The following is a 16090-nucleotide window of genomic DNA, read 5'->3' on the forward strand; positions in this document are numbered from 1 at the left end:
TATCCTAGATATAAGTTTTTTGTCAGATATATGAATTGCAAATATTTTCTCCTAATTTCTGGCTTGCCTTTCTTTTTTCTTAGCAATGTCTTTCAAAGAGCAAAAACTTTTAATTTTGATGAATTCCAACTTGATAACTTTAAAAAATATTAATCTATTTACTTGGTTGTGTTGAGTCTTGGTTGCAACATGTGGAGCCTTTTTTTGCAGCTCACGGGCTTAGCTGCTCCATGGCACGTGGTATCTTAGTTCCCTGACCAGGGTCGATCCCTGTCCTCTCATGTCCTCTGTGTTGGAAGGTGGATTCTTAACCGCTGGACCACCAGGGAAGTCCCAACCAACTTGACACCTTTTTTATAGTTTCTGCTTTTATTAGAAATCTTTGCCTTGTCAGGTCAGAATGTTTTTCTTATGTTTTCCATGCACTTTATGATTTAAGTATACTGTAACGTTGGTCTTTCATTAGGAAGTAGTTTGGATTCTTTTGGTCTCAAGAAGCTCTTAGAAACTCGAGCCAACCTGAATACACAAGCGGCTTCGTAGTGAGGTGCAGGGCCACTGTGTGGCTCCTGAAGGCAGGTCCAGAGGTGCAGCCAAGAAACAGGAGCTGAGAAGCCCTTAGGAACCTGGGATATCCTGTCCGGCCCTCACTTTTTGTTTTCCCTCTCTCAATAGACTGACTTTCTCTTCTCTGACCATGAGCCTCAGAGCCTATTTAACTTTCCTAGAATAGGAACTTTGGTTGGCCCAGCTTGGGATCTGGGCCTTGACCAATTCCGGTTAGGCAGTGTGAAACATGCCCAGGGATCAGGACTCTTCCCAGAGAAAAGCTGGCTGGCTTGAGGTCTGCTCACATACCCCAAAAGGTTGTCAGCTTCCATTCCTGATGAACACTTTTTTGGTACCATTTTCTGACTTGTAGCTCTCAACATTTCTTTGTACATAATTTGGATTGTTTTTCTTTTCCCAATATGCAGCTGTATTCCTCTGCACTTGTGGAATGTGAGGACTATGATTCATCTAATAATGATAGAAATTTTGATGTGGAATCAGTAAAGAAAGAAATCAAGAGAGGAAGGAAGTTGGTAAGTATGAATCATTTTCTCAGAAAGATGAACAGACGCTTGGGGATACCTTCAAAAGAAAGTCTGTTTGATTAATAAAGCAGGGATACAGATGTATCTTGGAGAGCTGAAAGAAGTAGGATCTGTATTGGAAACTTATATTCAATTGAATATATTAATATTTTAAAATAAGCTACAATGTGTTTCATCAGCAAAAAGTATCAATAGATAAGGAGTCAGAATGCTTTGGCTAAAAGAAGGAACTCCAGCTGAGACTGGCTTTTAAAAAAAAGAACGCTCATTTTCTCACTTAGCCCGAGGAAAAACTGGCTTCAGAGTTGGTTGATTCAGGGGCTCAATGACATCATCAAGGGCCTATCATCCTTTCCACCCTGCTGTCCACAGCATCAGCTGGTCCCTTGGTGATCTAGGGTGGCCACAGGTAGCTGCTGAAGCATCGGGTTTTCGTCTTCCTGTCTATAAAAAGTTCTTCCCCAAGCATGGCCTAAGAGCCCTCCTGAAAGCTGAGTTAGGCCATATTTCTCTTTCTGCACCAGTTGCTAGAGGCGACCATACATAAACAGGATCTACCCTTGGAGCTGGGGTCAGCTCCTTGGGAAGGAAGCACCCTGGGTAGTTACCCTCCCGGGGCTGCTGCAGGAGACTCCCCCAGTGACAGCACCCTTCACAGCTTAGTCAGCAGTGCAGCAACCGTAAGCACTGACACGCTCAGCACCACCACAACCCACAATCAGCTTAGTGATCCAGAGCAAACTCTTTCAGTCCTTGTGCGATGTCAGCATATACGGGGCCAGTTTCCGCAGCACCTGATGCACTTTGAGATGTGCCTGCTCTGGGCGCTCAGTGAGCAGGCAGCTCAGCACAGCTGGGGCTCAGGAAGCCTTCCGCGCTGGGGGTGGGGGTGAAAATGAAGGCGGGGAATTCCAGAGAGAGAGGACAGGGTGTGCAAAAGCTTATGGAAGGCCGGAAAGAAGATGCGGTGTGTTCATAGAACCACAAGCATAAGACTCTCCCTGGCATTCTCTTTACTGACCTCACAGAATTACATAGATGTAATAGAAGGTGTGAGGCCATTCCCTTGCCCTTAGATAGTGAGTTGACTCTGGTTTTCGCTGGAACAACAAAGCCGTAGTAAATGTCTTTGTGCATTACCCTTGTGTGCTGGTGTGAGGGGTACTGTACGGCACAGTCCTAGAAACCGCTGAGTCAGAGAGAATTCCCTTTAAAATCTTTGAAATGTGCTGACAAAATGACCCCCAGGAAGACTGTACCACTTGACACGTCTGTTCTTAGTGGATGAAAGAGCGCTTCTCCCAGTCCTAGACAGAAATGAGGGTCGCAGACCTTGTTGATTTTTGCCAGTCTCACCAAGTTCTACATTGCGTTTCCCTGACCCCTGGAGAGGTTGACCATTTCCCCTCCTTGCATTTTCCTCCCTCGCCCCTTCATATCAGTGTCCCCTCTTTCTACTTGATTATTCCCGTCAGCATATAAACATGATCAACTGATCATGTCATCTTTTTTAAAAAAATCCTCCTTCATACGCCAAAAGCTGGTCAGTTACAGGGTCACCTGTCTGACTTAGGTGCCCTTCCGGCAGGACCCTCACACACTGGTCCCTGCCCTGCGTCTTGCAGCACTTTCTCCTCACGTCCGGGCACACACTGCTGGGATGTCTTACCTTTCAGGCTGCTTTTTCCCAGGTGCCTGGGCTGCTTTTCCTCCTCTGCTCACCCTCTGTGGTTTGGAGTGCCCGAGGCCCTGGCCTGGGCTCCTTCATCAATCTGAACATCCTTCCTCCATGACCTCATCCAGTTCACGTGGCTTCAGGACCACTCTTGTCCCTGGACTCTCTTATCTCCAGCCCTGAAGACCAGCCTGACATACTTACCTGGATGTCTAATTGCATCTCCCGTTAAACTGGCCCAGAAAAAAATAGTTCCACCCCCTGCACATTCCTGCACATGGTCCATCCACACCTGTCCGCTTCTCCTCTGCAAACGGCACATTGCTTGTCCGCCATCATCTGCTCCGCAGCCCCAGCCCAGCATCCGGCCCATCAGCGTCACCCTATAGACCTTGCGCCCTCCTCTTCTCTCTCACCACCACCCATCCACCAGGGTGGGGTCTGACCCCGCTTTCTCAACGGTTGCTGAACTCTGCAGGTGCCCATCCTGCTGTCTCCCTCCCAGCCCATCCTCCACACAGCTGCCAGAACAGTGTCTTTATGCGCCAGTTTATGCTCCCCTTGCACGAAGATGAAACTGCAGCTCATCACTGTGGTTCATAAGGCCCCTATGTCAAGCCCTCAATTACCCGCTGGATCTTAGTTCACACTCTCCCCCTTGCCTCCCCTCTGTTCCAGCAACACTACTCGTCCCTCTTGTAAGCTGGCCAGTGTGGAAGCTCATTCCTGTCACAAGAACACAAGGCCTTCTGCTGACAATGTCCTTACCTCTGCTTTGATGTAGACTAGGAGCCCTTATGATGTCACGCCCTTAGGGAGGCCTTGTGTATCACTGACCACCCAATCTGAAGTAGGGAACCAGAGACACTGTATCACGTGGCCTTAATTCTCTACAAAGCATATGTCATTGTTTTAAAGTTGGCTTTATTTGATCATTGTTTCCACCACAAAGTTTACTTCATAATGGCAGGTGCCTTATCCACTCCGGTTTCCCCTGTCCTAGAAGAGAGCCTGCCAGGTCAGCAGCTACTCTGTGGACTTTCAGTGAGTCAGTGTTTATTGTTGTTCAGTTGCTAAGACATGTCTGACTCTGTGACCCCATGAATTGCACACCAGGCTCCTCTGTCCTCCACTCTCTCCTGGAGTTTGCTCAGATTCATGTCCATTAAGTTGATTATGCCATCCAACCACCTCATCCTCTGTCGTCCCCTTCTCCTCCTGCCCTCAATCTTTCCCAGCATCAGGGTCTTTTCCAGTGAGTCAGCTCTTCACATCAGGTGGCCAAAGTATTGGAGTTTCAGCTTTAGCATCAGTCCTTCCAATGAATATTCAGGGTTGATTTCCTTTAGGATTGACTGGTTTGATCTCCTTGCTGTCCCAGGGACTCTCAAGAATCTTCTCCAGCACCACAATTCAAAATCATCAGTTCTTCAGCACTCAGCCTTCTTTTTGGTCCAGCTGCCACACCTGTACATGACTACTGGAAAAAACCATGGTTTTGACTATGTGGACATTTGTCGGCAAAGTAATGTCTCTGCTTTTTAATATGCTGTCTAGGTTTGTCATAGCTTTCCTTCCAAGGAGCAAGCGTCTTCTAATTTGATGTTTATTAGCTGATTGTATTTCTGGTGTGATTTGCCTCTTCCTGTTTTTCTGTGGGTTAGTAGATTCTTAACCCATTATCAACTGGGCAGCAAACAGTCTTCCTTTCTTCTTTTTATGGTATCTTATCACCTTAAAGGTGGCGCTTACATTCTCTTATGTAGTCAGATCAGTCTTTTCTTTGTGGCTTCTGAGTTTCCTGCCTTGCTTAGACAGCCTTCCTGACCTCAGTGCTATACTTTTTTCTTCTTTCTCATATTTTCCAGGTTTCAGTACGTTTTTAAAAATAACCTGTTTTTTATATAAAGCCTTTTCCACATGAAATTTACTGAGAAATATATCGTGAGGTAGGGATCTTCCTCTTACTTCTTTTCTGTACATCTAGTTAGATGCCCCCCCAATGGTAAATGGTCCTTCTTTGTACTCTGACTTCACATCCGGCCTTCCGCACAATCTAATTGCTCTCCCATATTTGCATTTTATTTAGAGTTGTTTGTGCTGCTCTTGGGATACTGTGTGAGCTTTCTCCTGTTTTGCTAGGTGGTTACCTTGAGCTTGTACTTCGTGCAGCCAGAGTGTGATATAAACCAGCCTTGGTCATGGCTCAGATTCCCGCAAACGGGACCTTTGCGGGACCTTCTAGCCATCTCTACCCCACCCTCCTATCAGGCCAACAGACTAATACAGAGGCAAGAGATCAAATGAACTGAAGTAAGGAAAAAACTTACTCTTCAGAAGCTTTTTTATGTTTGTTTTTTTTTTTTACATTTTTGGCCTTTCTGCACAGATGCCAAAGAGGTTTCCCTTCCTCTCTCTCATGTCTCCTCAGTCAAGCATCTGTAAGACACGTGCTGTTATCCCCAGGGAAGAATGCATGTCTAGGAGAGGGGAAGGGGCCTGCTCGAGATCACACAGCTGTTAGGGCACCCCCTGGAGCTGCCCTTGGCCACAGGCTGTGTCACCGGCAGAACCTCTTGCCTAGAGCCAGGCAGTGTTGCCAGCCCTGCTTTTTAGAAATCTCTTAAAGAGAGGGGACAGGAGTTTTCTGCTTTTAATCAGATCATTACAAAACATTCCATTTAGCTGAGGTTGTGCTGAGATTCCAAAACGAGCAGCCAGATGTCAGGACCCAGTGTTTGTAACTGAGGACATGAGGGCAGCCAGCTTAAAAATAGCACTTGATGACCTCTTGCCTTTTAATTTTTATAAAAATCTGAAAAAGCAGGTGTTTACTCAGTAAATCTCCTTTTCTGTAGAAATGCACGTTTTGTGGGAAAAAAGGAGCCACCGTGGGATGTGACTTAAAATCCTGTTTCAAGAATTACCACTTTTTCTGTGCCAAGAATGACCACGCAGTTCTGCAAGCTGATGGACGTACAGGAATTTATAAGTATTTAATAAAACTGTTTTAAAGCCACATTTGGGGGAAGGGTGGATTGGAAGTAAGAGAAGATTTTTTAAAGCTAGTTTTATACAAATTGTTTCCAAGTAGGAATGTGGTTTGGGAGATGCCCAGTTAGGAACCTGACTTCAGAAGACCATCCCTGGCTTCCCAGGTGGCTCAGTGGTAAAGAACCCACCTGCCAGTGTATGAATGTGGGTTCAGTCTCTGGGTCAGAAAGATCCCCTGAAGGAGGGCATGGCAGCCACTCCAGTATTCTTGCCTGGAGAAAGAATCCCACGGACAAGAGGGCCTGGCAGGCTACAGTCCATGGAGTCGCAAAGAGGTGAACACGACTTAGCGACTGAACAGCAGCAACAATAGTCACAGGAAGGAAAGAAGCAAGGTTGGCTCTGTCTGGAGTTTGCTCTCCCTGCATCGTGTCTTTCCTGGTAGAAAGTGCTGCTTGTCATAGGGGCGCTAGTGACCTAACAGTTGGCCACGAGGCTGGGAACCAGTTCTCACTCTCGCTTGTCTGCAAACAGAAGGGAGCCTTCTTAGTCACAGGTCCCCGCTATGCCCATCTTGTCTCTAAATGGATGCATTTTCCCACTAATGTCACCACCCTCTTCACTATAAACAGCCTCTGAAAATGAAAACTAGGCAGCAAGTTATCAGACATCAAGTCCTTGAAGAAAAACTTGTTTTGGCTTTGAAATCCTGCTCCTTGTCTTTAAATAATTCTGTCATGTTAATTTTTATGCAGTGAGGCGTATTTCAAGTCTACTACAAGTGTATTTGTTTTACCCGGAGAACCTTGATCTTCCTTCTGATGAAAGATGTCAGTTAAGTCATTATACAGTTTAGTCAGAGGAAATCAGTAAGCCAGTTGTTAATTGATTCAGGTCACTTTAAGTGAACTCTTTCATACATAGATGCGGTCTAGAATATGTTATATAAAGGTGAAGAAAGTTATATAATGGTCTTAACGGTTTTGACCTTTTTAATGTTATGAGATGGAATAAAACAGAAACTGATGGTCTAGCGTGGGCAAGCAAGGCAGACACTTGTCACTTCTTTGGGGCATGTGAACAGATTCTGATCAAACCATTTTATTTTCGCTGTGCTGGGTCTTCGTGGCTGCGCACAGGCTTTCTCTAGTTGTGACGATGGGGGGCCACTCTCGAGTTGCTGAGAGGGCTTCCCTTTGTGGTGGCCTCTCGTTGCAGAGCTCGGGCCCCGGGTACGCGGGCTCTAGAGCACAGGCCCAGCAGTTGTGGTGCACAAGCTTAGCTGCCCCTGAGCATGCGGACTCTTCCAGGACCAGGGATCGAACATGTGTTCCCTGCATCGGCAGGTGAATTCTTTATCACTGGACCACCAAGGAAGTCCTGGACATTTCTAAGTTCAGTGAGATATGTACATTTTTTTCAGTCATGGTGTCTGAATAATAGGATCAGTGCTGAGAGGATTATTATTTTATCATTGGATATAGTTGATTTATAGTGGTGTGTTAGTTCCAGGTGTACAGCAAAGTGAGTCAGCTCAGACTTTCTCAGATTCTTTCTCCTTACAGGTTGTTACATAATACTAAGCAGAGTTCCCTGTGTTATACAGTAGGTCCTTGTAGTATATATATGCTAATCCCAAACTCCTAATTTATCCCTCCCAGAGGGTTACTTTTAATACAATTTTTATAAGATCTATTACATTCCTAAATGATATTTTAAAATTCCATATGGAGGGTAGACTTGCCCCCCCCCCAATTTTATCAAAATCTTCCAACACTATTTTATTACTTTATTAACCATTTACTTTTTGCCAGGAATACTTCAAAGTACTTTGCAAAGGTTAATTCATTTAAAACTCATATAATAGCCCAATAAGGTAGATACTGTTATTTCCGTACTATTATGAGAAGACTGAGGCCCTGAGGGACAGTAATTTGTACCCAGGCCACACTTTTGGCAAGTAGCAGGGCTGGGCTAAAGGGCTCCAGAGACTTTGCTCTTTGCCACCACATCCTCTTTAAGCTTAGGGGTCATATATGCTAAAATATGGGCAAACCTAACATTCCAAGAAGTGTAAAATAATTTATAATTTGATATCTGATTTTACAAGTTCCATAGGTATTTTCTTGCTTGAGACTAGACAGGAAATGTATGAATATGTTAATTTTATATTCTTTCTATATTTGATTTACGGAGAAACCCATGGGTTGTAATATTCTACTTCACTTTTATTACTTACCTTCCCAAAGAGCTTGTTTTATTATGACTTCTCCAAAGTCCTGAAACACCCACTGTGAAAGACTATTATCAGCAGAGCTACAAGGTCAAACAAAAAGAAGTTCCTGCTATACCTTAAAGTCTGAAAAAATACTGATCATATATTAGAACCACTGAAGAGAGACTCCATAAAGTAATCCTTTTTGTCATAGTTTTTATCAAGTATCAGGCTTCCCTGGTGGCTCAGACAGTAAAGAATCTGCCTGCAATGCAGGAGACCCAGGTTTGATCCCTGGCTCAGGAAGATTCCCTGGAGAAGGGAATGTCTACCTGCTCCAGTATTCTTGCCTGGAGAATCCCATGGACAGAGGAGCCTGGCGGGCTGTGGTTCATGGGGTCGCAAAGAGTCAGGCGCAACTGAGCGACTAACACTATCAAGTATCAGGTGAACTTTCCTTGATTTTTTTATTGAACTGAAACATTCAGAGTGCCTGTCACGCACAAGACCCCTTGTTAGGTGCTATGATGTAAAGAGGAACTCACCTCATAGGAGGGCCAGGTCAGAACTATCAGCCTGTGGCAGGATGGGACTTGCATGCAGCTGGCTTGGCCTTCAGTTGGTAATTGTTGAAAATGGGTGGGGGCATGGGAGTTCATCACATCTCCTCCACTTCTCTCTGTTTGAAATTTTCCATAAAAAATTAAGTATACCTGGCAAACAAAAGTGCTTGGAGATACCAGAATCCGAAGGATGAGATTAATATTGATTGGGGATGGAGGGTGATTTGCTGGGAGAACTGCATGGAGGAGCGGGCACTGGTATAGGTAAGACGGGAAGAATTCATACATTCTCCTAGGCTCGGGGGACCCTGCATCTGGAGGTCAGCACCTTAAAGACACAGATCTGGGGGCAGAGGAGGAACAAAGGCTGCAGAAAAAAATGGAGCCAGAGCAGCTCCTTCACTCAGAGCACTCCTCTGCTGCAGCTTCACTTCTTCCTTCTCTTCTATGGCTGATCAATTCCAGGCTTGTGCAGCTCAAATCAAAGATCTGGGGGCGATGCCTGTGGAGTGAGAAAGCGCCTCGCCCCGCAGATTGCTGCGTGCAGTCTGCGGCCTCAGTTCCTGGTCTCTTTCTGGCCGCGCCTGGGCTTCGCTGCTGCGTAGGCTCTTCCCTGGCTGTGCGGAGCGCGGGCTTCTCATCGCAGTGGCTCCTCTTGTTGCGGAGCACGGGCTCTGGGGGCGTGGGCTCAGCAGCTGGAGCACGTGGGCTGGGGGATACTGGCTTAGATGTCCTACGGCATGTGGGGTCTTCCTGGACCAGGAATTAAACCCGTGTCCCCTGCAATGGCAGGTGGGTTCTTACACACTGGACCACTAGGGAAGTCCAACTTTGTGCTTATTGTGGAGAAGCAGCAGAACTTTGTATAGTCAGATGAAAATGTGTGCCTTAGCTGCCGGATTGCTCGGGATCTTTATACAGTAAAGTCCCACTGACTCCTATGTAATAAGCATATTGTTTGAAATATGTCATCAGCACTCACCCCTGCAGAGAGCACGTTGACGGTCCATGTGGTTCAAGGGCACCGGGGACGCTGGTATGGGCTCCATCTGCACTTGATGTGCGTCAATTGTGAATACAGGCTTGAGCGGCCATTTTTTGTTTGGGGTTTTTTTCCTTGGCCGTGCTCCGTAGCATGCAGAATCTGAATTTCTTGACCAGGGATCAAACCCTCACCTCCTGCGTTGGGAGCGCAGAGTCCTAACCACTCGACACCCAGGGAAGTCCCAGCAGTTCTGTTCTTAATAATTATATTTATTTATTTTTGGCCCTGCTGCGTCGTCATCGCCGCAGGGTCGTTTCTCCAGTTGTGGCAAGCGGGGGCTTCTCACTGTGCTGGCTTCTCTCATTGCAGAGTACAGACTGTAGGGCAAGCAGGCCGCAGCAGCTGGGGCCCAGGGGCCTGGAACTGTGGCTCCCAGGCTCTACAGCACAGGCTTAAGTTCTGGCGCACAGGGGCTTAGCTGTTCCAAGGCCATGTGGGGTCTTCCTGGATCAGAAATCAAACCCGTGTCTCCTGGATTGGCAGGCAGATTCTTTACCACTGAGTCACCAGGGAAGCCCAGCAATTTTGTTTTTAAAATAAATACTTAGGGTTAAGCCCTCATGAAAAACAGGTTAGTTCCCTTTTAAGTTACAAAGCAACAGGCATAATACTTGAAAAGTGTAAATCAAAATATCTGACTCTCTGAAATTTCATGTTTTCAGAGTGTTTTGCCAACAACATGCTGACCCTCAAAATGGTAAGTATCTAGAATTCAGTGTTGTGAGTTTAAAAAAGGTAAACATTTAGGTAAGACATGGAATAACCTGATGTACTGGCCTCAGTAAGTTAAAATACAAGTTTTTGAGTTAAAATGTTAAATACTTTTAAAATTAAGTTGTTGGTCCCTGTGCGGTGTGCAGTATATAATGGACTAAATTTCTCTTTGTAACTAGATCTACCATTGATGAAGCCTTTGTCTGGTGTCTTCCATTCTCACTACAGTGAGCAGACCAAACCAAGACACGGTAAAAGCTGTGGGTTTTATGACTATTCGTCTTCTAACTGCTACTGCTAAGTCACTTCAGTCGTGCCCGACTCTGTGCAACCCCATAGACGGCAGCCCACCAGGCTCCCCCGCCCCTGGGATTCTCCAGGCAAGAACACTGGAGTGGGTTGCCATTTCCTTTTCCAATGCATGAAAGTGAAAAGTGAAAGTGAAGTCACTCAGTCGTGTCCGACTCTTAGCGACCCCATGGACTGCAGCCTACCAGGCTCCTCTGTCCATGGGATTTTCCAGGCAAGAGTACTGGAGTGGGGTGCCATTGCCTTCTCCGATTCATCTTATAAAATGACTGTCAATTTTCAGTAGATAAAACTGACAAAGTGCTGTATGTTCTCTGAATGCAGTTTCCCTAAGAATGCATGGTCAGCATTTCTGTTCTGAGGCCAGTTGGGTCCTGGCTGCCTAGAGTTAGGTAGCCTTTGTGTACTGCTGGAACAGCCGTCTTGCCAACACTTATCTGGAATGCTGTCTGCATGGGAGTCAGCCCTCTCGGGTGAAGGCTTAGCTCCCTGTCCTGCCGGCTGCACTGTGTGGTGGTAAACAATGCTCTTTAAACCAAAGAGCTACCCTCATTCTTCAACCATCAGCCTTTCAACTGATCAGATATACTATAAAAAATACTGCTGTCAATCAAAGTTTATCGACAGGAAAAGATGACCATAATGTATTTCAAAAAGCAAACTGTAACACCATTTGTAATGAATCCTTTCCCTGGATGAAACCATCTTTTTTTTTAAAATTCTTCCAAAAGTGTTCTGTGTATACAAACATATACTGTACTTCGCTTTTTTCACTTCATGTATCTTAGAGATTCTTCCGTCAGTGGCTGTGAGTAGATCTTACTTCATTTTTTAAAATGGGCTTCCTCGTCTTCCACGGTGTATCTTACTCAGTTGTATAGCTGAACCACTTGTTCCCAGCTTTTTCTATCACATTAAATACTGTAGTTAACCACCTTCTGGAATCATCCTTGTGCAGGTATGTAACAATACTGTTCGACTTCCTGTAAGTAGATAGCTAGGTCAAAGCGTATGGAGAGTGAAACTCTGGGTTAACTGTTGGCTAGTTATCTTCTAGAGGCCACACCAGCAGTACACACAATGACCCAAATCCTTGCAAACTTTATGTATTAAACATCTTCATCTTAATCTGACCAGTGAAAAATTCTGTTTTCCTCTGCATATCTTTACTTTGGGTGAAATTGAGTGTATTTCCCTTACTTTTGATCAGTTACATCTGTTGTCCTATGACCTAATTTGTTTTTCTGTTTAATGAAGCCTCTTCTCCAGAGCTCCCCATTTGCCCATTTTTCTACCTAAGCTCCCTTTTTCATATTGATTTATATGGTCTTTTTACATTTTAAAATTTGCCCTTTTGGCGTTTGTTTTGCAGACATTTAGTCTTAAGTCTGACATACCCAAGTTTGACTTTGTACACTTTATGCAGTCAAGCATTAGTCTTTTCCTTTACAAATTCCAACGTCTACATAATTTGTGTTTTTCACCCTACTTTTCAGGAGTGAAAAGAAAAAGAGGAAGAAGTAAACGTCATCATGTACAGGTAATTTGACTTCATTTTATTACAGCTTTAATTTTCTCCATATAGTCTTTTTTTTAAACCATTCTGAATTTTGGGTGACACAGTGATACATGATAAGATGAATACAAAAGAGAAGTCAGATGTGTCTTGGGTGTCTAAGCACATAACCTCCATCCCATGGTTCCTGTAATACGTGTCCTGGTACCAAATCAGTGAGGATCTGAGCCCACGTGGTACAGTGGAACATCCTTACCTAGCCAAGTATTTCCCAGCTACAGGATCCATATTTGCCCTAATACATGACTCATAATTTTCTGATTCCTGTTATGGGTAAAGCATATGAAAATGTTTTGGGGATTTGCATTAGCTCATATAAGCTAAATTAATATGAGCCAGCAGCCTTCGCCTCTCACCCTTTATACAAGAGGGGCTTGTTACACCTCTTAAGGTTTTGTTAGACAACACAAAAATACATTTGATGTTTATGCCTACAGACATGACTTTCACCATAGGCATATCACTGAATTTGATAAAATTTCTCACTTTATGCAATACAGTAAGTCCCTACATATGAACCTTCAAGTTGCACCCTTTCCAAGATGTGAGCATGTCCAGTCACATAAGCTGGTTTACTTGTCTGGCGCACACTGTCACCTGTGTGCAGCCTCTACAGGCGCTGGTTCTGTTGTGCACTTCACAGTACTAGAGACTACAGTAGTACAGTGTCTCTATTTTGAGCACAGGACCCGAACGTAGCTGCAGCAGCCGTTCAGAATGCAGTCCAGTGCTGCGCTGTCGCCTGTGATGAGAAACAGAGAGCTCCTATCCAGACAACACTGGACCGCTTTCTCAAGAGGGTAGATAGAATTGAACCCAGCAAGGAGCCAGAACCTGTGCCGTCAACCTCAGGCGTGAGTGAAGCTGCAGCTTGCCCTCACCTCCTACTGCTGCCGACCCTTCAGCTCTAGACCGTCTCCCACCTCCTCTCCCTTCTCCAGTCAGTAACTCTTCCTTTCACTCGGCCAGCCCCTGTATACCAGCTGTTATTCTGTACTACTGTACTTTTCAAGGTACTGTAATACTAAAAATGTTTCTTTGGTGTGTTCTGTATTATTTTTGTGGAAAGTATTATACACCTATTACAGTACTGTATAGCCGATTGTGTTAGTTGGGTACCTAGGCTAACTGTTGGAACACAAACAAACTGGACTTAGGAACGTGCTCTCAGACTGGAACTTGTTCATATGTAGAGGACTTACTGTATTAAATATCAGCAGTAAAAAATCAGTGTTAAGTAGTCTTGATTCTTCTCTCCTAGCCACCTGAGAGAATGGCACTGAAGAAGGAAAAGGACGGCAGACACACAGGTTTGCTATAAGTTTTCGGTAACAAATATGACTTACAGTACTTATTACCGTGAATTTGAGAGTTGGTACCCCACTTTATTCTTCTGGACTTGTAGTAGTGAACTGTGAGAGTGGGAATCTTTGTCCTGACTATCCACTCCATCAGAATCTCAACAGATCAAGGTAACGGGGTGGGATGGCCCACTGCTCTTCAGTATTAGGAAAGGATACAGTTCCCGATATAGAAGCCAGGGTTGCCCGAGTTCAGAGTCCAATGACAGGCCGCCCCTCACCCTGTGATCCCCTACCCTCACCCCAGGAGGCTGAAGCCAGTAATTTTACCTTTCTGTTAAGGAAATGGACTTCCCTTGCAGCTCAGCTGGTAAAGAATCGACCTGCAATGCAGGAGGCCTGGGTTTGATTCCTGAGTTGGGAAGATCTCCTGGAGAAGGGAAAGGCTGCCTACTCCAGTGTCCAGTGAAGGAAACAGATATTCCATAATGATAAACAGTCAATTGTGACAGAAAAAAAATGAGGGATACTATTATCTCAAAGACTTGAAGCTAAAGTTTAGAAAATTCTATTTACATCATTATTCTAAGCAGAGAAGTTATTTTCCCTTTTTATAACATTTCATTGTTTCAGCTTGAAAAAAAAGAGCGAGCTATGGAAAAATTAACAGAAAAGATAAAGGTGCGGTGCTGTGCTTAGTCACTCAGTCACGTCCGACTCTTTGTGACCCCATGGACTGTAGCCCGCCAGGCCCCTCTGTCCATGGGGATTCTCCAGGCAAGAATACTGGAGTGAGTTGCCATGCCCTTCTCCAGGGGAGTTTCCCAACCCAAGGATCGAACCCAGGTCTCTCCGATTGTAGGCAGATTCTTTACCAGTTGAGCTACCAGGGAAGCCCAAAAGTGCTGTGATGTGTTATCTAATCATGCTCATCCACCATTAGGGAAAGTCTGAAGAAGTGAGTGTGTGTAGGATGGCTGCCCTGAGACGTACCATGTCCTTCTGAAATTCTTTTCTTATTCTTAGACGCAATTGTGAAAGCTGCTTTTCTCAAGAAATGTAAAGAAGCAGGGCTGCTTGATGCTTTATTTGAAGAAATATTAGACAAACTTCATTTGATTCAGGAAAGACTCATGGATGAGACCACTGCGGAATCAGGTACTGAAATAACAAATTTTCTACATATAGAGATGTCTCACAGACCTACATCGGGAACAAAACAAACACCCCCCTAAAGTACACATTTTCTTTCTATGCTGTTTTTCTTTTCCTTCTTTATCTCATTCTTTAATAAAGTTTATTGATCCAGATCTCTGTAAGTCAACAGAATGTAAGTAATTCACAAACTCATTAATGTAGTAAAAGAAAAAAAAAATAGCCTGATGCCCTGGAAGTTTTAATGTTTTTTCCCCAGAGGTTCATAACTGAGAGTGACCAGCAAGAGCTCAGAACTAGATTCACTCAGACACTTGCCCCCTCCCCGCAACTGAGCATGTTTACTACTAAGATCTGAGAATGGCATTCATGATGTTAGTTTTGATTTGACTCAGATTCTGTTCATTAAAAAGCTATAGGTTTGATTTGACTCAGATTTTGTTCATTAAAAACCTAGTTGCTTTTTTAAACTATAAAACATAGAAGAAAGAAATTTTAACGTTTTTGTCGATTTTGGTTTAAAGATGCGTTTCAGAAACAACTCTTTTGGCAGGTTAAGTTTCCATCTGTACACACAGGTATATACCACATACCCGTCTTATAAGCTGTGTTAGGAGCCTAAAAGCTCTATTATAAATAAAGCTGACAAATAACAGGTTTGTACTTTACAGGCCCACTTATACCTGAATTTTTTTTCAGTAAATACTACACAATAAAATACTACCCAATCTGTGGATGCAAAACCACAGATCGAAGAACCGCATATTTTGGGGGGCTGGCTATAAAGTTTAGCCTGGATTTTTGACGGCACAGGAGGTCAGCAGCATAGCTGTCTTAAAAGGAAAGGCCTGACTGTATTTTAGGGAACAATGTAAAATATACGATTATTTGAAAGGGATTTTTTTTTTCTATAGGACAAAACCAAAAAGTGAAGTTATAAGCAAACATTTGCCAAAGATCACTCATTACATCCTTTTGTTTGTTTATTCTTGTCTCTAGATCAAGCACATGTGAACCTCCTGGGGGGCTTGTTAACACGGTAGCCCCTTCCCAGGAGGGGCCAGGGACCTTTTTAATGCAGTAAAGGTGCCAGGTGTTTGCGTTTCCAGCAGGGTCCCTGGGGAGGCTGCTGCTGCGGCAGGGGGTGCCTGCTGTGTGTGCTGCTCCTTATTTGGGGTTCCTCTGTGAGGCGTTTCTGTCTGTATAAAACTGAAAATGTTTTCCTCCTTCCAGACTATGAGGACATCGGGACTTCACTTTTTGACTGTAGACTGTTTGAAGACACACTTGTGAACTTTCAAGCAGGTATGTGAGTTATAACTGAGCAGCAGAGTTCATAAATACTTCCACACTGAAATGATACAACACTAGTCAGGTGATGAAAGTCCTATTTTAGAAGAACGTTCGATTCCGCTTCATTCAGTTAAAAAGCCCGTTACAAACATG

At 44.3% G+C, this 16090-nt stretch overlaps 2 protein-coding genes across 22 annotated transcripts in view; one reads left to right on the forward strand and one right to left on the reverse strand.

Annotated features, from left to right (window-relative positions):
- SETDB2 (SET domain bifurcated histone lysine methyltransferase 2) overlaps positions 1-16090 on the forward strand; it is an 84307-nt gene that overhangs the window by 56879 nt on the left and 11338 nt on the right. For 15 of the 21 annotated variants that reach the window (XM_042254714.2, XM_042254718.2, XM_060394351.1 and 12 more), the window contains 9 exons: positions 978-1085; positions 5631-5764; positions 10252-10286; positions 10483-10554; positions 12109-12152; positions 12875-13042; positions 13450-13498; positions 14516-14647; positions 15878-15949. In XM_042254714.2, coding sequence (XP_042110648.1) covers positions 978-1085; positions 5631-5764; positions 10252-10286; positions 10483-10554; positions 12109-12152; positions 12875-13042; positions 13450-13498; positions 14516-14647; positions 15878-15949 — 814 coding nt within the window. Of the gene's footprint in view, positions 1-977; positions 1086-5630; positions 5765-10251; positions 10287-10482; positions 10555-12108; positions 12153-12874; positions 13043-13449; positions 13499-14515; positions 14648-15877; positions 15950-16090 lie in introns of those variants that run through there. The other 6 variants (XM_060394344.1, XM_060394345.1, XM_060394347.1 and 3 more) reach the window with 2 other exon arrangements.
- The window catches only part of RCBTB1 (RCC1 and BTB domain containing protein 1), a 64972-nt gene continuing 63443 nt past the window's right edge, over positions 14562-16090 (reverse strand). The window contains exon 14 of the transcript XR_009595188.1: positions 14562-15995. The gene's annotated coding sequence lies outside the window, so the exon portion shown is untranslated. The remainder of the gene's footprint in view (positions 15996-16090) is intronic.

This window comes from Ovis aries, chromosome 10, assembly GCF_016772045.2.
Source record: "Ovis aries strain OAR_USU_Benz2616 breed Rambouillet chromosome 10, ARS-UI_Ramb_v3.0, whole genome shotgun sequence".
Lineage (NCBI taxonomy): Eukaryota > Metazoa > Chordata > Mammalia > Artiodactyla > Bovidae > Ovis > Ovis aries.